The sequence below is a fragment of the Larus michahellis genome, chromosome 4 (assembly GCF_964199755.1).
Source record: "Larus michahellis chromosome 4, bLarMic1.1, whole genome shotgun sequence".
NCBI lineage: Eukaryota > Metazoa > Chordata > Aves > Charadriiformes > Laridae > Larus > Larus michahellis.
The window spans coordinates 19,484,573-19,507,418 of NC_133899.1; the positions used below are offsets into that span (position 1 = coordinate 19,484,573).

Below are 22,846 nucleotides of genomic sequence, written 5' to 3' on the forward strand. Positions count from 1 at the left end.
ATGAACAAGGAAACAAATTAAGGTTCATGTGGAGAAGAAAAACAGAAAAAACAAAACAAAAAATTTTTGTTGTTTTGTATCTTGCTTCTCTAAGGAAGAGAAAGAAAAAGTAGACATCTATAGTTTACTGTTAGGGATCAGATCTTTGAAGGAGTACCCCTGGAAACTGAAAAAGGTATGTCAACACAAGACAAAATAGGTTTGGGGCGGGGAGTGGGGGAGATGGGGAATTAAGACATAGGATGAAAAATCTGAGGAGCCATGCAAAAAAATATCAAACCAAATACAATAAGATTCCCAAAACATTGTTTACAATTTACATTCAAATATGGTTTAAAAGGCACCCAGACATGAAAGAAAAGGGGATGGGGGGTGGGGGGCGGCGTTGGGAAAGAACACACCTTCCCTGCAAAAAAAAAAAAAAAAAAAAAAAAAAAAGAAAAAGAAAGGGGAGAATGCAAGCAGTAAAACTTACTTATCTCTCAGGACTACACCTTCTATGCAGGCTCCAAATAATAATACACAACTGAAGTCTGAATACAGAGTGTGCTAAGGAAGTAGGATTTATATAGACATAGCAGATAAAAACAACCATAGAAAATATTGTGGAAAGTTCAATATGTGCTTCCATCCTACGGCATTTGCACTGCAGCATCTCCATAAGTACCTGGTAAAGCCGGTGAGTAAATTCATGTCTCACTGCTCATATATACCTTCTAATAGTAAAGTGACAAAGTTACTATTCTAAGTTTCAATTTTTTAAAAAGATAGTTTTAAATGTTATGATAAAGGAGATAACTTCAAAGGAAATGATTTTGTATGTAAACGTCAATTTACTCTGCTAGTATAGAACAGAACCCGACATTAAAATATCTTCCTTTTCTCTCTCCTCTTGCGGCTGAAGATATTTTGAATATATAGCAAACCATTACCTTGCACTTTCTCATTTTGTGGTCTCTGATGGCATTCACATCACCAATAAGTCTTTGAATATTGGGTTTGTTATTGAACTGTACTACTTCTGCATTGGGGAGTACGACATACTTCAGGTTTTTTTGGATCTGGCATTCCAGTAAAGTATTTGATCTTGTTATTTAGGTTTACACGACTGGTTAAGTCCTAAACTCTACCCTCTACCCCTGAAAGGCAACTGTAAAATCCAAAGAGGGGGGGAAAAAAAAAAAAAAAAAAAAAAAAAAAGGGAAACACTGATCACTCCTAAAAATTATGGTGTAAGCCTTCCACTGGGTGGCGCGTTAACATCTACGGATAAAGTTACCCACCAGAAAATAAGCTTTGAACTGCAAATACTTTAACACTAGAGCTGGGTTTTACATCTATCACCTGTTCTAATATTTAATACATTCATAGGAAATGCAGCCTTGTTGGTACAGGGCCAGTTCTCAAAGTATCATCTGGGAAAGGCTGTGGTCCTAAGAAGCTGGGACAACTGAGCTGGGATCCTGATTTACAGCTTGGCAAGCGTTGGCAAAAAAAACAGGTTCAAAACAGCAGAATTTCCAGCAGAGTCACTGTCTCGGCCAACTGCCCTTTGGGTGCAATTTATTCAAAAAGTTCTTACAAAGAAGTTTTGAAGTCCTTGCTCATATTGCCTTTTGCTTCTTTTTTTTTTTATTCTCCTATGTTGCTAAGTTGTAGTTTGGGACACCAACAGCTAGATGAAGCTGAAAGACCTTGGCTTCATCTCTTCTCTAGCAGCAGTGATAAGATTAAGATGGTCTTTCCTAAGCAAAGCTCCAGTGGGTCTTAAGCCCTGAAGAGTTTAACCACACACAAAACCCGGCAACTTCAGCTGGGACAAAGGCTGCTCCTCTGAACACACACTCAGCACCTAGAAATCTGGTATGAGGAACAGCCTCATCTTCTGCAGATGAAGTGCTCCAGCCTCGGTGGAAACAGGCAGGAAACACCGAGTCACCGACAGCTACGTGGAGTTCACTACTTAGCACAATGCGGGTAGCGCTTCTGCGTGCACCACCTGGGGATGTGTCTAACAACCATGGAACAGCATTAAATCAGATGAACGTGTTAAAAATCAAAGGGAAAAAAATACAGTCCCGTAAGCTGATGTAAGATGATCTTGTTTCACTGGCTTCCAAATAAATACATAAATTCATTAGTACCAGTGCGAAGCTGACACTACACATGAACCTTCCCCCCTGTCCCTCACAAAAAAACGCGCTTGGGAAACAGCTAGTTTAATTTCTAACCCCAGTTTATCTTGCCCTAAAACATTCAAGAAAGCATATTCTCCTTAATGTCACTCAAATGAAAAGGTTTTGGGGTTTTGTTTGTTTGTTTGTTTTTTTAAGGAACTGAAATTTATGATCTCTCCCATTTAAAGCCTTCCCTCATCTCAATGGTCCGCTGCATCCTAAAAAAATCATATACCTGTATGCCATCAGCCTGAATAGCCATAGAGCACTACGTAGAAAAGCAACAGTAATGCAAAAGAACAAAACAAAAAACCCAACACAAAAAGGGAGATGGAAAACAACAGGATAATTATTCTGATGCTTTCAGCTCAAGGACTGGGGGTTTTTTCCCCACTGACCAATCATACTCACACTGATAATTTAGTCACCTGAAAGCAGCTCCACAAATCAGACAATACTCATTCATCGGAGCCACTTACAAGGTGCTAGGACTTCACTAATTTTAAAAGGATACAGACTAGTGATGTGGTGACAATAGCAAGAATTGTTCCAACAGGAATGGATTTCTGTGCATCTTTGAGGTCCCCTGATCTGTTGGAACCAGCCATGATACCTGAAAATACATTTTGGATGTAAGATCAGGGAGAGAAGAAAGCTCAGAGACCCAAGGTGCCCTCTGGTCCCAGGATTCTCACCGGTCACTGAAGGGAAGAAGATGCCAACCAGCACCATGAATGAAGTGGCGATATCTGAAAGCACATACAGATGAAGGTTGTTCTTCTGGCCTGCTACGTCAACAGATGGGTGATGTACTTTCTCCAGTATCTCGCCTTTCTCCAAGTAGTTGCTCCATAAGTTGTCTTCCATGTTATTAACACACCACAGAGAAGAAAAGCACATTTCAGTTCAAACCTGTTCTCATTGTAATGGGTCTACAACTGAATATTACAAATGCAATTCATGCAATTCAGTGATCAAATTAAGACATATACAAGTTACATGAAAGAAAATTTATATTGCATGCTTTCAAGGGAATTCGTATCAAACCCAATAAATATGTATGAATAGCCTACAGAAGCCTAAGCACTTTTTATCCTTTAGTATTACTAAATGTAATACTTGTTTGACTGCATACCTATTTTATCCCCAAGAAATACATTGAATATTTTTAATGAACCACCATACCTACAGATAGCAGCTCAGAGAATGCAAAGCAGCAATATTGACCAGCTTTCTAGATATAATCTGATTTGTTCTTTAGACAGTGGAAAAATTACAGAATTATATGGTTGGCATTTGAAATTTCACTAATAAATGCTGAGTCCATTTTTGAAACTAGGCTACTGGTTCCTGTGAAAATGGGAACCTGAGGCACTCAGCACCTGCACAGAGCAACTGTTCTCCGGAGTTCATTTCAATAATGAACACTTCTCAACGATATGATATTCAGGAGCAGGCAAAGACGGAGGTACACTATTTTCAAACAAGTACTCTTGTATTTTGGGACATAATCTAAACCTGTCTAAAATGGAGAGTCAGAGCAACTCAGAGTTCTGAAAAAGTTTAACAGCTTACTCGTGTTACTATAGCTCATAATTAGAGCTGACTTTCTGCTGAAGTTAAGAGACATACAAGGCAAATTTAATCAATTTTACAGCAGGCAAGTACCGTATTAGGAGAAAAGTGCCATCTACTCTTTTTAAAGATAATAAAACTTGTTTTTCTTTATTGAAGATAATTTTCTTCACTGTAATTACATTTCTTCAGTCCCTCTTTCTTAACCAGCAGGGAACAGTTCAACCCATTTCAACTGCTCAGCATGCCTCCACTTTAAGGGAAAAAAAAAAATTCTATCATACCTTTCAAAATGCCACTAGCAGCTCCTGGAATTCCTGCTATCTCAGAGACATTGTTCATCAGGAAATACTCATCACAGTTCTCCGTGGTTAAGTTTGTAGTGTGGCAGAAGAGCTCCCAAAGCTTAGAGGCCACAGTGATGTTATCCTTAACTACGGTTTTGGCACAAACATCAAAATATTCTCTTGACAAAGTCCTGTTGCCCAACATGCAAATCCTGGAAGGGAAACATGAAAACCAGTGTGATTATATGGTACCGGGAAAATGAAATCCGCCCTTCCCCATAACACTTCTTCCATATCATGGAAACGCCAAGTGGCTCATTTCTCAGCTTCCTAAAGACAGTGGTTGCAGAACAAAGACTGTGTATCTGTTTTCCTTTAAGGGTCAGAAGTATAAAGCTCCTTTTCCAAAAAAATTGGGAGGGATATAAAAAGCTACATCGGAGTGATTTATTGGATTTGGTAAATTTACCTTAAACAATGAAAGGGGTCGATTAGGCAATATTTTTCTTTTCAGTTAAACAGAACTACTGGAGTGGAAGAGATCCAAAGAATATTTGCATGCAAATTACTAGATATTTAGAATACCTAAAGATATTTGGAATTGCATTATCCCAGTTTCTGTGTAGTAGCACTCAAATGGCCCCTGACATTTTAGCTTCAAAATCAGGAACATACATTTCAATCACAATAAGCAAAGATTCTTCTTGTCAGCAGGTACTATGCATAATTGCTAAAATCCCTCTGTGCCTGTTGTGTTTGACCTAACCACAAATATAGTTTGTTCCAGCACTGAGAATTTTCAGTCCGCTTCTCCAAAGTTGGTTCCACAAGACATGGTGATACAGCATAACAGCTTCCTGCCGCTAAAAGTTAATTCGGCTTCTCTTCCCAGTGCCAGAAAACATTCACAGAAGAAAAAAAAAAAAAGGTATTGCTTCTTCCATTTTAATAAGTTTAATTGCTTCATAGATCTCATCAAGCATTAAAGCCAGGAAAATGGAAGAGACGGGGCCATTTTTGTAGGGTTTTAGGCCTGTAAACTGTAATTTCAGAGGCACCTTCCACTCCAGAATTAAAAATAAATACAATGTCTAGTTACTTCAGCAAAAGAAAAAGGAATACAGCCCAAGGAAGAAAGACAGGGAGAAGATTCAAGAACAATCCAAGAGATAATGAGGGGGAGGTAAAGACATTGTTTTATTTTTACTGCTGTAAACCTGCCACTGTTGTAAAACATTATAATCATTGGGCCCTAAATATCTAAAGGGAGCACTTGAGGGCTGCAAGTACTTAGTTATGGTCACAACATTTTAAGATGTGAATAATTATGCAGACTCAACTCCTCTATTTCCATTCCATTCATCTCTTGTCAGCGGTGTCAGGAAATACTATTTGCATTTCTGGTAAAACACATGCCTCCACATTATTGCTGCTCCAGCTCTGAGTTTAAAAGACCGTATTACAAGTTTAACTGCCAACATGCCAAGGAACGTGTACTGTGTTCAGAGCAGAGCTGCTCATATGGCAGACTAATCTGCTTTCAGACCAAGGGGAAGTTTTCCTGGAGTCTCGGCATGGCCCCACCATCACACCTCCCACATTCCTCAGAGATGCTCTATTTCTCAGCAGCTGCATCACGCCGCCACAGTTTCCAACCACGGAAGTAGCACATCACGTCTGACTGGCCTGGGGAAAATGGACCTGCCAAACTGCTTCCTACTGAGAAGGACTGCCATAAATAACCCAGCAAAATTATTGCTAAAATTTAACTCAAGAGCCGTAGGCAAAGATACTGGATTGTCTTTGCAGGAAGCAGAGAAATGTCAGCCTCCATCAATCCGTATACTCACTACGTGACTTCATTCTACCGAAACAGTTAAAGAATGTAATAATGCGTTCATTTGAGCCTAAGAAACTTCTATTCCATGAGCTCTGCATGTGGAAGACTATGACTATATACAACTAAAAAAAATCTGAAATAATTCACAAAAAAGCTAGCTTTGACAACATATTAGGCACAAGTTTCAAGTAACGTCCACTGAACCCCACCCTCCAGACCTGTAGGCAAAGCTATACCCCCATCCAGAAACATTACTCACGGAAATTCAGGTGGATCAAAGATGGACTTGATAGCTCCAGCATAAATGGATAGTATGGATATTACTACGCAGGCCAGGAAGAGGGAAGCAAATTTGTTAACATATTTGACGCCTACAAAGACCACCACTGCCATTAGGATGAGGAACAGCGTTCCATACACCCTCATGTTGTTTAGCATAGCACTGGATGCATCATGGGCACCGGATGGATGAAAAATTGCTGCTTGTGGCACAATATATGTCTGAAACAAGAAGAAAGCAAGCTGAAGGAACACAGGAACAGAACTCTGCCTACATTACTGTAGTGATATTGTATCTATACTAGAAATGTAAATCGCTTTCCAATTTGTAACATGCTCTTCACCAGGAATCTTTAGTTTATAGGAAAAGTCAAGGGATAACGGCCCATTCTATTTCAGTAGTACAGCTGAGACAATTTTATCAATCATGAGCATGTGTTTTTGATTAAGTCATACTTCCAATCTATGTTTTCAGGAGAGCTTCCATTCTGGACACCCAGAGAGTGTGCAACTTCCAAAGGGAAGCACTAGCAGTACCAAATTGGACACTGAGAAACTGGAGAGCTTCTGGTCTCTACCTGTAAATGTGTGGACGAAAATGGGACAAGAATACTGCGGTATTTTCTATATGCTATTTGTCTTAAAAGCAGAACTGCTCCGGTACTACTACTACTACTCACCAATAAAATCTCAATGGCACCAAGGATATACATTGCTCCTGCAAATGTCGTTCCCAAATAAAAGCACAGCCCTACAGCTCCACCAAACTCTGGGCCTAATGACCTGGATATCATGAAATAGGAGCCACCAGCTATAAAGCAAGAAAATGAGAGTAAAATTATCATTTATTTATCGTTACAAATTGTAAATACTTGCAACAAAAATACAAAAAAGTTATACACTGTGTATCTGCTCTTTTGGGGTTCAACTGAAGTATCCTTTTGGTAGCACAGAAAACCCCAAATAAATTAATCTTTAGCCTAATTGATACAAAGAAGAAATACTAAATATGAATTCAGGCTTTGTATCTCGGGTTAAGCAAATTTCTCTAGAACAAAACCCCATTAACAGCTTAGATCATCTCTTTTTTTTTTTTTTTTTTTTTTTTTTTTTTTTTTTTTTTTAAACACAAAAGAGAAGTTTGCGAACTACACTTACCTGGAACAACACCATTTGTGGCAATAGCACTCATTGATATGGTTGTCAGCATAGTCTGGGGAAAACAAGGAAAAGGAAGCAATTGTGTCAACAACATTTTTTAAATGTTAACTTATTTCTTGATAAAGCAAAGCTGCCACTGCATATAGGATACAATATTTCTATTTATTCTGCCTTGACTTGTCATTATCTGAAAGAAAACAAGGGTAGCAGGAATTTAATCATCAAGCTGTTGATACTTCTGCTTGAGAGATGACCACTGCTTTATCAGGTCAAATAACCGGTGTCTGCAGACAAAGAAAACAAAAGATAAAAGAACACAGGTGTCCCTGCGTCTGCAGAGCTGAAATTCCAACAATGGCTAGTCCAACAAAGCAGGCAGCCGTGATCTGGGACAGGCACAGAAAACAGCTGTTTGTTGAACAAACACCATTTTTAAGACTGCACTAGATACATTTGCCAGTTTAGAAATGCTAGGAAAAAAAAAAGAAAAAAAGAAAAAAAAAGAAATCACACAGCTACAAACACAGCAGAAGTGTCTAGCATAAATCTGTCTTTTCTTTACACATGCATCTACAATGCAACCTCTCCAAGTTCCTCGACAGTTTCACAGAGCTTGTGTCACACACATTATTTTACCTACACGGAAATGATAGAATTGTCTAGGTTGGAAATGACCTTTAAGATCATTGAGTCCAACCATTAACCTAACAATAATAACCTAAATAACCACCTCAATAATAACCTAATAATATACTTACACAACAGCAGCAAAGTAATACAATGAGGAAGGACTGAAGAACTCCAGCCATTCCTACCATCCAAGTCAGACGAAGGAAGAGAATAACCCCAAAGATATTCTGCATGCATGGTAAGTACACCCCCATCAGGGTGCCCATGCTGGGTGACTGAAAAAAAAAATAAAATTCATTGACATTCATTAACTGGAATTATCCAAAGCACAGGTAACCAAAAAAATCCCACAACTTCAGTTTTTTACATGGTAGAAATCTAGGAAATATAAGGTAGGTACACACAAATACTGTTGTGTTGGACTTCCACAAAACATGAAGCCAACTCCTAACACCAAACCCACAAATTTCTGAACAAAATGCTGACCTTGTCTCATCTTCACATTTGAAGTAATTATACTCGGCATTTAAGACCAATTACTAACAACAGAACACATATGTATTTGCTTTAATGTAGAACCATAGAGTTCCTAGTATGAAACCTGCTGAGTGTTGCAGACCCCGAGTAAGATAGATCCTACCCTACTCCCCACAGTTTACAAATTAGTTTTCATGGAAAACACACTTTTGTGATGTTACAACTAGAAAAGATTTGGAAGCAATCTGGAGGCGTACATATGGTATTTTCTTCCATTTTATATATTCCATGTAAAACTAATGATTCTTTCTTATGTCTCATCTTAGCATCAGACCCCGAATTACTTTTGACAGTGACTGAGAACTGAAGTCAGTTATGTGAGTTTACAGGAACTGCACGACTGACATTCAACATAGTATCTTGTAGAATTTGCCCAAACGTTTTTTGTCAGAGGATAGTCAGATCCAAAACAATGATAAAAATGCTGCTGATAAGGGTTTTATTTCAAGGAATACAAGTGTGTTCACTGCGTTGGCACACGTGGCACTAGCAGCACTTCAGAATTCAGAGTGCCAAATCTTTGTGGTTTCCTGCCAAGACATTGCTTCAGCTTTCTGCAGATTTCTTTTGCATTTAAAATTATACAGAATGATGAAACATAGGTGGAATAAACAGTGGCACTTCCCAAAGGCTCATCCCTTTTCATGCTTCTTTCTATAAATAAACCTGAATTCCCAAACATATTACAGACAGACACCATTTAAAGAAACCCATGAACCACCATCTAAATGAGAAGGATATTAAAGGGAGTTGACAACACTTGTTCAAATTTGACTCCACATAGCATTAATTAAATGCAAGAATAAATAGGTAACATGCACCCTTATAGACCAATTAGTCATGAATCAAAAGCAACAGTACTTAACACAAGCATATTACTCTTAAAGCAATAAAATGGCTGTCAAAGACTTTGTTCTTGCCTTGTCTTCACTGTGGAAAAATTTAGTTACCTAAGGTAAGTCAAGAGTATATTTTATGACAAAAAGTAAAATCCTAGAAAAATCAAATGGCTAGAGTATCATCAGGCCAAAACAAGCAACCTAGGAATTTAGTGCTTCAACTTGCAATTATATATTACAATTCAAAATTTCCTCATCTGCATTAGGAATCTGCCCTGACGGAGATGACAGGAAACTGTGCCTAAGAACATGACCTGAACACTTCTTTGTTAGAAATGCCAGGAATTGCTGACTGAATTTTTTGAAGTCAGCTTTGAATTCCTTGTGTGACTAAAGCTAAATCAGATCAACCAGACTTTCGCCATACACACTTCAACCCAGGTGAACCTCCTGAAGTAAACTGGGCAACAGGACCACGTGCTGATGGTTTGCAATGGACTTACCCTACCAGACCTACCAGCACGGGGCCAGAGAGCTGTTACTCAGCTGCTCCAATGCCACAGTACAAAAAAAATCCCTAAAACGTCAGCTGCCATGTGTACAAAAATTACCATCCTATAGAACAAAGCTGATCTGCTTTGTCAAGATTATGTATAAGGACAAAAGGAATTGTTGTCTTCTGATACTAACAGAAATTACACTGGTATGTAAGTATCCTGACCAGGGTAAGGTAAGGAGTTTTAAACGAGTTGTCCCAGTGCTACAGTGGAGGAGGATCTTCTCAGGGTATTCTTCATAGTGTACCCATTTCCTCAAGAAGAGGAGGTTTAGATAGTTTTGTTTCAAACACCTTCATCTGATTCACATTGTGTCTTCAACTGCATAAGCATTAACTGAGAAAGGACTAAATAATGTTGCCAGGCTCTGGGCAGATTTTGCCCTGCATAAGGGCTTCCTATTGTCACATTAACGTACTCTTTGCCTCTCTTGAGAGACATTCCACATGATTTTATCATCTATCTGACCATTCATCCACTAGTCACCCCTCTCACCACGTCCCTGAACCCAGCAGCCAGCATCAAGTGAATTTATCAGCTGTGGGGGTATCTCAGAGGTAAAGGAGTTTCTAGAAGTTTGTCAAAACCGGCATCCAGGAGAAGGACGTAAGCCCAACCTATTGCTCCTACACAGGAGAAGGTGGTGGAGCACATTTCTTATATATTCTACATGATAGTTTTCCAAGCGCTATCAAAGCAGGTGAGTTTTCAGCCTGCCCTTTACACATGTCCCAACGCCTGCTTCCTTTGCGTAAGAATTGACTTCAGCTCAGCTCGTTCCTATCTTCTGCCCTCAGTGGCCCCTGCAGCTTCTTACTGTTCATCATCTTCTCCCCCTCCCTCTTAAGTGGCCACTTACGCATCTCAAGTTACAAGCTAACTTCAGCCACAGTGGATGAGAAATTGTCCATTAATTGTACAGTTCTGAGACTACTGCAGAGCACAGCAGCCCAGGAAATGCATAAGCGTCTGCCTGCAGACAAAACCCAAACCACAGGATTACTAAGTGTACCTCAGGCATAAGAGTTTACTCTGGATTTTCTTACCCTGTGGAATAAAAAAAATACTGGTATGAAAGAATGATCCCCAAATACTACTTGAGCCAGCTTGTTCACAGCAATATTTAACACCAGTAACCTGCAGTGACTTCACCCTTTTTTATAGCACCTTATAATCAGCAAGTGATACTAAACCAGTGCTGAAGTCTAAACAGAATGCAATCTGAAATAAGAAGGGGATTATGTTCAGTCTCAACAGCTACCAAATGAAAAAAAATTAAACACCCCGTGCTGCACAAAGGAAATAAAAGCCAAAGGCATTTTGAAGAATGCTGTTTTAGATTAACCAAGAACAGCCAGAAAAATCTCGAAAACAGTCTCAATTTCAGTGATGCAGATCATGTTTCGGTTTCCTCTAATCAGCTGCAGACACATAATTGATACAAATATTGATCTGAGTCTGAAGGACACTATTTCCATTGTGCCAGTGTGATGGGTTATCAAAGCACTTGGCTGCAGGGCTCGGGGACATTGATCAGTAATGACAGCTCTTGCGGTTGCTCTGCAGAATGAGGACAGAGACAGCACAGAAACAAACTGCCTTATTAAAGATACATAAACCAGTTAATTTAATTTTTTTCCATCATGAGAAGGGGATATTTTTATAGCACTGCGTCTATTAAGTGCTTTAATACAAGACTTTATTTAGGAAAGACAAAAAGCAACTAGATTTCTACCCTATTACATGGAGTAGCGTCAATTTTATCTGATGTGTATGTAACACAGAATGCTACTACCAAAAATATTTAATGGGAATGCTGAAACAGGGTAGTATGTTTATATTAAGCTGTTTTGCACTGAAATTGTCCTGATCTTCATTTGCCTCTTCCACAAACTCTGCAGCAATTATTAGAAGGGGATAGTCGTGTAGCGTATTTTCCAGAGCCTGCGGAAACATTGAGGTCTCTTTTGGTCTTGTCACTGTAGAAAGCAGGTGCTGACAACAATGATCTCCACAAGCTAAAGCACATCAGTCTCTAGTCTTTTAAGCTTAAACTTGGAACTGCCTTGTTGGGGTTTTTTTGTGTCTGTGGTTTTTTTGTTGTTTGTTTTTAAATTTGATTTTATTTTATTTGAATGGATATGATTTGGCAGGCAGGGGTGTGCTAGGTCACAAAAAGGTATTCACGGAGAGACCTGTCTTACCTGCTCAGACAGAATTCTACATTCACTTACTGAAAGGACTGCTTGCGTTTATTGAGTTTTTGAATACCAGATCCAGAGTGTGCTCACTCTCCTTGCTCCAATTCTTGTCTATAAATTGCCAATTCCAGTAAGTGACACATCAGGACAGGCAGCTCACCTTTTGTCACACTGGCTGGGTACGTTTTTGCTGAGCATACCCAATAGAGCATTCAGCAATGAGTCAGTTAACAATGCTGGCACTTAAAACCAGACCCTGCTGTCATGCTGGGGTGGATATTCCTGCTCCTGTACTAATGCTCCAATGGGAAGGATAAGGTAACAGCAGTGCATTGATTTATACTTCAAAGATGATTAAAAACAAATGCGTAAAAGAATCCCATTTGCAGTTTCTGGATACCTTCAATCCATAGCATTGTACAGTTACAGCTTTTGAATTTCCTGGTTTTAATGGTTATAATTATTGGCCAAGTTACTATTCAACGTTCTTATAGTCTACAAGATGTTTAAGATTTCGTATTTCTTAAGGCAAGAGAGGGCGAAGAAATTCAAACCACAGTTATGATATTGCAGCTGATGTAATTTATCCCAGAGACTGGCACGCTAGGCAAAGATTCACTTAAGGAAACTGCAGTGTTTACACAGATAATATTAAGATGTTAACACAGGATGATATTGTCACTTTTGGAATGATTATCCAACCCACTCTACAAAAAAACATCTGAGAAGTCTGCAAACACACATTTTTGGGACATGGGAAAGCAGAATTCAGGACAACCCAGGTATTAAGCCCAAACTCTATTTTCCCATAGAGGCATGGCTTTAACAAGGAAAACAGTCCTTTCTTATGGCAGTAAACAGCTAGACAATACACAAGTGTTTACATAAATCATACCTAGATGTAGAAATATTAACACCAAACCTTACATGATACTCTACCAGGGATTTAAAACAATGTCTCAATTCCCTATTATTTGCTCCTTTTTTACACTACAGACCCATCACCAAATCCTTCTTCTAAAAGGGAAGTGAGTGACTGGCTTTCAGATGAGACTGCATCTTACCCTGCTATTCTGGTCAGGCAATTAATAAGGAAATAAACAGCAGAAGTGATCAGAACTTTCTCAAAATAGTAAGGACTGTACCTATTGTACCCGCCTCCACTCTATCTTTGTTCAGGTAACGATCAATCTGCTTTTGATAGGAAGAGGCTGAAAATTATTTTAGATTATGCAATAACACTATAATAACAGCTCACGCTTGACATTCCCACCAAAAGCATGCTCAGAGATGCAGCTGACATTTCGTAAAGGTAAAAACTTTGGACAGACTCAGCAATTAGTATAACGTCAAGTACCACACTAAAGAAATTCACACTTAAAGTGTTTAAATTACTTTTTTAATGCAAGCTAATAGTAGCAGAATGCAGTTACTGCACCCAGATGACCTTCACTCAGTCTTTGTAACAATGTCATATTAACCACAATATTACAGCACTTTAGTCTATGCGGTCTCAGATAAAATTGAATTTTAAGCTTTGTGCTGACTGAAAAACTTTGTTAACCCCAGTGCAAAACTGCGCAGAGTAAGGAACTGGAGTGCAAAGGAGCTGGAATCCGGCTTTCAGCATGGGGTAACATGCATTCTCTTTGAGAACAATGTGCAACATTATCAACTGCCATCTCTTTCTGAAATGGCTCAATCTTCGACAGGGCAGTACTATAAAATCTGCAGAATTCAAGTGCTATCTTAGTTTTTTGGAAAACTTTCTTTTGACAAAATTTGCAAGCAAACTGACAGGCCTGCAAGTGCCATAAAACACAAACATACTACCTGAGGGTTTAGCACTAACTGAAACACCTCCCTGACTGCCAGAGCACTGAGAGCAGATAGAACATAGCCCTCCTGATAGAAATCTAACTACCAACAATAAAACCCCACCTTCCATCTTATTACAAGGCCAGCCCAAATAGGCTAACCATCTAAATGCAGATCCTTTGGGGCAGAATTCAGTTGCCTAAGTGCCTAACACCAGAATGACACTTGAGCTGCCCCAGGGTGTCCAATCTGACCTCCACCCACCACTTTAGAAGGGTGTTAGCTCCTGCAAGACTTGTGTCATACCTACCAGGCTTGAGATGTGTCACATACTGCTGGGCAGCTAAAAGAGCACTAGGAAAAAGCTGGGGTTTTTTTGTTGTTGTTGTTGTTGCTTATTCGATCCACTACTACAAGCCTATCCCCCTTATCTCAATCCATACCAAGCGTATGTAATTGCACTGTAGTGCACAGTGCTTAACCACTACAAGTGCCCCAGTTCTTTGGCAACATCCGATTACCTATAGAGTTCTATGTTATTTCTTTGCAACACTGTCATGGCTCTGGACAGAGGCTAAGATAAAGCAAAGAGGAGTTCAGCTCCCCAAAAAAATCACAGAGGCAATCATCCCGTCCATCAGCTGGCCATGGAGAGAATCTTTACTTACTTTTGATACTTTCTTCTTTGAGCCATCAGTATTTTCTGCTTCTTCATGTTCCTTAACACCTTGAGTAAGATTTGTGTAGTTGACCAACTTGCCAAGCAGAGATGACACTTTTGGTCGTATATCAAGTTCTTCCTGTGGAAGAAGACAACTAGTCAACTTCTGCAATTCACAGCATTTATGAAGAGTGGCTGGGGTCATGCCTTCCTTGGCATGCCTGAGCCTGCCAGGGAACACACCGGGAAAATCATCCAGGAAATGACAGAATATTTCATTGTGCCTGAACCGCTGATGAGAGGATTTAATTCTCTGAAAGATAGGTAAATCTGACAGGAAAAGGCTACACCAACAGGTCTGCACCCTTCTCCTTAGGTGCTGAAACGCATGAATTACAGTAATAAAGAAGCTGTCTGAGCCTTGGGACTGTAAGAAAATAGACATGTACACCTTGCACCTATCTCTAATGTCAGCTTGTATCAACAGATATGCTTTTAAAAAGGTCAAGTTGCCAAATAATTCAGAGATTTAGTGATTAAACTCTATAGTCATCGTAGGTATGCACGCACTCTGATAATTTTATCACATTTTTCAAAATATTTAATCTAATTTATGTGGACCTAGATAAAAATCACAAAAGCCACATGTACAGAGGCCTCACACCTTTACATTCATCCCATCCAACTTCTGTTTCTGAAAGTAAGTTCAAGGTGAAAAAAGAAAAAAAAAAAATGAACAAAATCATTCCCTTTCTCTTTGAATTCAAAATGTCTTACATGTCTAATTGCACAATAAGAACGCATGGTAAAGAGAAACAACTTTCTACACGGGAAATAAAAAACAATTAAGAAAGATTTCACTGTCTGGAGTTCTATCATATATTCATGTATCATCATGAACAGCTTCTGTGAGGATCAATGGCATTACATGCTTTGTACCTGATGGCAGAAACTGACCCCAAAAGCCCCTTTTCTTACTCCTTCCTCTGATCTCATCTGCAGTTCACATCTTCCAAAACCTGATTACGATGCCTTCCAGAAAAAGGTTGCAGCAACACATGCTTCCTGTTCATAGCCTTAGGGATGCTACCTGCTCCTCCTCCTCCTCTTTCGTACAGAAAAGAGCGTGCAGCCCTAGTGTACTACTGTGTTAACTGCTTATGAAAAAGGCAGGCATGTGACTAGCAGCAGCCATGCCACAGCTGGCCAACTCTTCATGATTGGCAAGTTTATGCTGATCGCAGATTTACCATGACTTGGAGGAAGACGACACCACAGCTGAGAGCATGCTTCAAAGTCTTAGCTCAAGTACCCTGCCTGCAAATACAGTTGTAGCATTTCCAGTGAGTTCCCACCTCGCAGCAGGTTAGTTGTACTTGTCCAGGCTCCGTGCCACGCAGCTCAACTCTGCAGGCACCACCCTGGCAGGGTGTAGAGCCAGCTCAGGCTGCCCCACACCAAGTTCCCAGAATGGGAAGTATTTGGTACAGGTTGCCAGTATTTCTCTAAAGCTGTAACTCAGAAGCCCAGCTGGAAAGCTGCTGCAGAGCCATACAAAGACTCTCTGCACCACTCCCCAGCACCAGAGCTTCTGAAAACATTTTCTAGAAACTTTGTCTTCGCACACTATATTTGCAGTTAATGCAGTGCCAGTGAGGCGAGGATGTGGAGAAGGATTCTGCTGGACTTGGTGTGGCTCCAACTGGCCTCCGGTGTGAGAGTCTGGTCCTCCTTACTTCCACATGGAAACAGTCATACTGCCTCACAGTCCCGAGTGGACTTCCTGAGCTTTTTCATTACACGGGGTATCTCTGCCTAGTGGCACCTCGGACAACAGACGCACACCCACAAAAAAGCATGCGGGGCAGAAATCGGTATTACCGATATAGTGCAGTTGTAATATGGGATACCCAGGCTAACCTGAGTACCTGAATTTAGGCGCTCTTCTAGAGAATAACATTGTCCTTCTTAGCACAGTAAACAGCCCACGCTCATTTTCCACACTGATTAGCACACCAGCTTCACTATTTAAATTATTCAGGTGCTGACCCACTGCCCGGACCTTTGCAATGCTTTGTCTTCCACTTAATATGTGCTCAATCCCTCCCATCTTGGAAGACCCCAAATCACTTTAGAAGTATGAAAAACAGAAATTACCTCAAACAAGGCCAGATTTCTGTCATAGTAATCGCCTCCCTTGCTAGCTTCTGCAGCGTTCAGGAAAGGACTGTTTTCTTTATGGTTGCCATGACCTGCAAAGAAAAAAAGCAGCAGGTTTTGATAAGAGAAGAAAGAGTTTGTAACCTTGACAAAAAACATAGGGAATAAACTTGTGTAGTCAACTCAATCTGCTTGTTTTCAGTATCTAAAATTATGCAACGTTATCAGTATCAGAGGTGTTACACTCAAAGTGGAGTTACTTCTACTCCTCCTTTTTCATGAAAATAGAACAAAAAGTCACCTCAAAGTAAAATGTACAAGTAGGGTCACAGCTGCAGCACTACTTTAATGTTCCCTTTTATAACTATTTCTTACATAGAATGGTGACACGTGAAAAGACAGTTCTCGTGCACTTAGAAATCCTTACTAATGCTAAGAGCAACTTCTGAGCAGTATGTCCAAACAGATTAGGTAGATTTAGTAGGACTGAACAATTCAAAGACTAGATTCTGTTATTACAAGACAGGTAAATATCAACCAAAGCCCCCCCTTTTTTTGTTGTTGTTTGGTTTTTCACTATGCCCGCTAATCCTAGGCATCAAATGTGCTCACTTCATGATGCCTTTACCCTTATTGTATTTCAAACATTTAGATTGTGCACTCCTCAGACTCATCTTATGCTTTTAAGTTAAAACCTAACATCAGGTACAGTAAAAGCACAGCATTCACATCTGCAATAAACAATGTTAAAAAAATAAATATATAACATGGAAGATCAGTAGAGCTTTTTGTAACGAGTAGTGACTTTTTTTAAAAAAAACTAACAAATATGTAAGGGCACTATAGTACAAAATGAGCCCTGGCCAAAAAAAAAAAAAAAAAAAAAAAAGAGATGTAATTGATTCCAGTATTCAAAAGTTCTCAGACCTGTGGCTCCCATTACACCCTGCTTAACAAACAAAAATTCCTTTCTTTTCCCTATAACTCTTTACTCCCTGCTATTTCAGCCAATACAAACTAAAGATATTTCCAAGAGTATCTCCTTAAGAAAGGATCAATCCAAGGAATACTTTTTTTTAATTAACAAAAAAAGTAACCACTAAAGAAACTGAAAATGAAAGAAAAAAACTTATCTCAAATGAAAATACTGCAAGTTAAAGAAGTACTGTACACTGAATACATAAAAAGCAAGAGATTCAACAGCTGGATTTTTGGTGCATATTTTCAATGATTATGGTAATCAGTTCAATAAGGCTACACTAAATTATTTTAATACAATTGAAGTGAAAGCATCTCTGCATTCAGAAATCTGAATCAACTTACAAAATGAACCTAACAGGCAAACGGAAGGCTCCTCCCCCACCCACAGGGATCAGCATATACCACCCTGTTACAAAAGTAATTGCTACAAGTGAAGAAATGATCACAAAGTTCAGTACTATTCTTACTGAGGGGAAGGGACACATGGAATAGGCACAACTTGCTGGAAATTGCTGGTAAGTGCTCTGAACAAAACTGTTGGAAAAACAATATTCACAAACAACAGAGGTCTTGTTAAGCTTCTGGAAGCAAACACTTAGCTGACCAAAAATATTTGTAGATAGCAGCCTGCTCTGTTTATGTGCCTATTGCTTTTCTCGCAGCTCTGACAACTAACACCAAAATGTTAAATAGCTGCTGCCTTGCACAAGTGGGCCCAGTTTATTTGCTGACCCCACCTACACGTAAGATACATTCACATCGTTGTACATTGTAGAATTTTTTGCGCAACTAGAGAAATATCAGTAAGCTTAGCAACACAGCATCAAAATAAAATGTTAATCAACTTCAGCAAAGGTTACTAAAAATCTGCAAAAACTACTTGCTTGCTGTATTTCTTATGTCTGTATTGTCAGAAGGAGCACACAAGACCAGTTTTGTTGCAGTATGTATTGTAAGCTGTGCTGCAGCCCCTTCTACCCTATTGCAGTTGAAGTACATTTGTGATTTTTGCTGAGGAAATGGAGTGATCTGCCATACAGGTTTCACTCTAAATTGGACACAGGTGCAAATGATAACGACAACTAACAGAAATACTGCCTACTTGATTTTTCAGGACTTTGGTCTCTGCAGTATCTTCTCATCATTATACTGATCAAATACAATAAGGTCATGAGTAACTTTGTTTTGTTTTCTTGTTTCCTATATACTGGCACCGGTAACTGAATGTTTGAAAAAAATCAAACTGATTTTTTTGTTTTTTTAAAACACTCAGTGATTTTTAAATCAATTCTTTGCTGCCTTAGTTTTCCTTGTTCTTCCATCAGGAACCTTACCTTACACATGCAGCTTACCACTGTCCCAAAAAAGTATAATGGGCGTCCCTTTACTTGCAATACTTACAGAAATTCTCACACTTTTTACGCATAGAATCACACTTGTCAAGATAACTCATACTTGAGTCTCATAATAACTTGATAACTCATTCAGTCACAGATTTTTTTATATAAGATGACAAGTATTTTGCTCTTTCAAAATGCCAAGCCTCTCATTACCATCATTGGTACAACCCATCCTTGGTTAAGAAAGATAATTTCATACCATCTTTCTAAGCCTAACAAAGACCAGTGACCTACGATGAATCTTCAAGTTAATTGGCGTTACTTTTTAGATGCATCTTCATTTTATCTCCAGTAAATTTTTTCACAATTGGTCTCTTCAGGAGCTCTCAAAAAGAGCTTCCAGCTCCTCTCTCATTGTCCGTTTGCATTTTCAAGCATCACCAAATTCCTTCCCATTAGACTTTCCCTCTGAATTTGACTCCTTGGTGTGCTTGCTTTAGACATCTTCCTGCATACAGCAAGCCAAACAAAGCAAACTGCAGTAGAAAAATCATTAGAACTAGTGTCTGGAAATAGAGTATTGTTTTTGAAATTGCTAGGGCACATTTTTCTCTCTATGGAAAAGTTCATATTATAGAGAAATACAGCTGGCTTTTTACCATATTCACAGCACAAGCTCCATTATCCTGAAAGCATATTTGGATTATGAATTACTGAGGACAATGCAAAAATAAAAGTGAACTTTCAAACTACATGATTCTACTGATCCAGTGAAGTGCCACATTAAACCCCCTCTCAAACACTGTACACTTTCAACAGGAAGCAAAGGAGTCTAAGTTTATACTCAAGTTCTTTACAATGACATCCTATTTTAACTTCACCAGTATGTAGAACTGGGTGCTCCAGAGATGTGTGCTGATTCAGAGAAGTACTCGATTGCTAAGTGAAATACAGCTAACTAAAGCATAGCCAAAAATCACCTTCACCAGTTGCATGTTCGGTGCAATCCCTGCTTTTCATACATGTCCTAAATCACAACATCAGAGTGTCCATCTCATTTTCTCTCTTTTCGTATTCTAGTTGCAATTTCGTAAGTAAAACCTATGGCAGATGACCATTTCCTCAACAAGAATCACAAAACAGAACAGAATGGACTGCAGCGCAGTATACAATACGTACTGTAATAAAAAATTTGTCTAATATATTCCATCTGCCAATGAGCAATATCAGCAGCTTCAAAGAGACTTACTTGCATGGGAAGAGCTTGCTATGTCCATCAGTTTTGGAAGAGAGCGGAGGTGACCTCGGAAAGCTACTCCGGGGAATTCTTGCCCCAGCTTCACACGAGGACAGTTTACATTCTGAGGCATGAAGTCTCCTGGGCAAGCACCATCCTGTGACATGCGTACAGTTTTCCACATTCTTAGTTATCAAGTCTTTGGTCTTGGACAGTACCTATGTGGTGTTAGTTTTCATCGTGCAAGATCATTTTGCAAGGAACATTTCTTAAAGAGGGAGCTAAATACTCTGCAACAGAGAATAATTTATTTACCTTAGTCCCTAGTTAATCTCAATTTTTGAGACAGGCAAGCTATATTCCAAGCAGGTTAATGCATCCTCTTCACTTGTTTCATTGCTTCTCAGTCTTTGTTATCTTTCGACAATTAAAGCATTTTATTTCTGAATGCTACCAGTTCTCTTTCAAACCGAATAATTCTATTTGCAGCCACCACTAATGTTATACAGTTTATCTAAACATCTCCACCATAGTTCCCTGAACTTTTAGAGCTCCCCTACTCAGGTACGGACATGGGTCTGTAGAACAAGGTTAATCATTGCGCAGATCACCTGAGTTCCATAAAACATCAAAGACAGTCCATGGAACAAAACCTAAAAATCCTAAGTGTGCATACTCCCATACATGCAAACACACAATCCCAAGAGACAGAATAAAAGCAATAAATGGCTGTCCAAACTTTTCCCTAACTTTCATCTCATTGCCAAGAAAAAAAACATTGTGTCAAAACCATACCAGATAGTTTACTAACTGGTTTTATTTTGTCCTTCTCCAAAAGGCTTGTGTTGTCTTTAGTTTAAAAAAAAAAAAAGATTAAGAACACAGATGACAGTGTTCTGCTTTCCTTTTGGAAGGGGATTAGGCCAGAAAGACACAGTTTCACTGCTCAAGCATGCCGAGTGCAAGACTTCTGTGCAAGCCAATGTGTTTTCTTTAGTAACTGGAGGAAAAACAGAATTTAGAGAGAACTACAGATGAAACACATATATGAAAGTAACTATAAGAAAGACAGATTAGTAAGGATAAATGAAAGCTGAACAATTAGGCACAGTGAGACTATCATAAAGAAAGACCAAGAAGCTTCACAGTATAAAGTCTACTCAGCCAGAGTATTAAAAGAATAATCATCCCTGCGAGAAGGTGGCAGAAGCAGCTGCGTGACTCGACCTGTTGAGGTTTTATTCTTCTCTTTTGTCAGTTTCTGAATTCCCATAAAGAAAACTACCACTCCCCTACTTCATCATGTTCAGTTAAATAAGTGGAAAATTAGTACATCTTAAACCACTTCAGATCTTTGCATTTGGACATGACTAACCCAGGGAGACACACCCCTAGCTCTCACGGAGGCTCTATCTACCTGACAAGTTACGGCATGCTGAAGGCACAGATGGACATAGTCTGACTGGCTTCAGTCTAGCACAGATAACAGCAGCAATGAAAATACAGTAATGCTAATTAAACTGCAAGTAAGGCTTAAAACATTAAAAACAAACAAACATGATTACAAAGGGGGCTGTACATTGATGACAAACTTATGCCATTTTGCTTTTACAGGCACACATCTGAGCTAATTAAATGACCATGTTCCCATCACACCTCCACTCCCAGAGACAGCCACAGACTCCGGGTCATGCTCCACTGTGCAGGGATGCTGAGCAAAGCTCCGGGTACGGCTACGTCCTGTGAAAATGGCATGCAGGGTTGCCATAATCCTCCCTGCCTGAAATATCAAGAGCTAAATCTTAACTGAGGGGCTAAATTTCTTCAAAGAATGTTAGCTTGAATCAGAGTACAAATCAGAGTTCGAACTGAAATGCTAGGCTCGACAAAGGAAGAAAACCATTGGTTTATTTACCTTTTTATAACTGATAAACAGCAGATATTTACTAGAAAACCAGCTCAAAGGAAAGCTCAACACTCCTCCTCTCAATGTAATTTAATTTCTGGAGCATCATAAGAGCTAATACGTAACTTGAAATTGTACTGTGCATGTACAGGCTCCTTTGTGTACACCACAGTGAAAAAAAATTGTCATGAAATAAACTGTATAGCAGCTAACACCATTTTTTTCTGTCATTCAGATGGTATTTTGCATCACTGGCCATGAAGCCTGTGATAGCTAGGGACAAAACTGAGCCATTTTCACACACAGAAAATATTATTTAATCTTAGATCTTTTTGTTAATTTAAAAAATAAATAAATCATTTATATTTTTAATATTCCATCTACAGAGAACACTGGAATCTAAGAATAGAAATCAGAGTTGTTACCCAAGCAGTTGGTATGGGATTCCTTTAACCACTGTTAAACCAATCTACCTAAACAGCAGGCAGTTATATTCAACTCATCACCTAGGCTCGCTTTTTAGTCAGAAAGAGACGGGTCAATTAGCCGATCCCTGGAGCGCCTCTCCTGCACACGCATCTTGGCATGCTGCAAATTACCTCTAAAGAGAGCCTGACTTAAATAAAAACCTAATTTATAGAAGGTTTAAGGTATGCAAAA

General features: G+C 39.1%; 1 protein-coding gene across 12 annotated transcripts in view; it reads right to left on the reverse strand.

The window, feature by feature from the left end:
* Positions 1–22,846, reverse strand: part of SLC12A4 (solute carrier family 12 member 4) — a 51,069-nt gene that overhangs the window by 13,511 nt on the left and 14,712 nt on the right. For 6 of the 12 annotated variants that reach the window (XR_012586530.1, XM_074583167.1, XM_074583165.1 and 3 more), the window contains 11 exons: positions 20,293–20,570; positions 16,720–16,814; positions 14,570–14,701; positions 8,078–8,224; positions 7,317–7,371; positions 6,839–6,969; positions 6,139–6,380; positions 4,037–4,251; positions 2,873–3,037; positions 2,692–2,790; positions 476–533 (listed from right to left, as the gene is read on the reverse strand). Coding sequence is in view for 10 of the 12 variants with exons in the window: in XM_074583167.1 (XP_074439268.1) it covers positions 476–533; positions 2,692–2,790; positions 2,873–3,037; positions 4,037–4,251; positions 6,139–6,380; positions 6,839–6,969; positions 7,317–7,371; positions 8,078–8,224; positions 14,570–14,701; positions 16,720–16,814; positions 20,293–20,464 (1,511 nt within the window). In the remaining 2 variants the exon portion in view is untranslated. Of the gene's footprint in view, positions 1–475; positions 534–2,691; positions 2,791–2,872; positions 3,038–4,036; positions 4,252–6,138; positions 6,381–6,838; positions 6,970–7,316; positions 7,372–8,077; positions 8,225–14,569; positions 14,702–16,719; positions 16,815–20,292; positions 20,571–22,846 lie in introns of those variants that run through there. The other 6 variants (XR_012586529.1, XM_074583161.1, XM_074583171.1 and 3 more) reach the window with 2 other exon arrangements.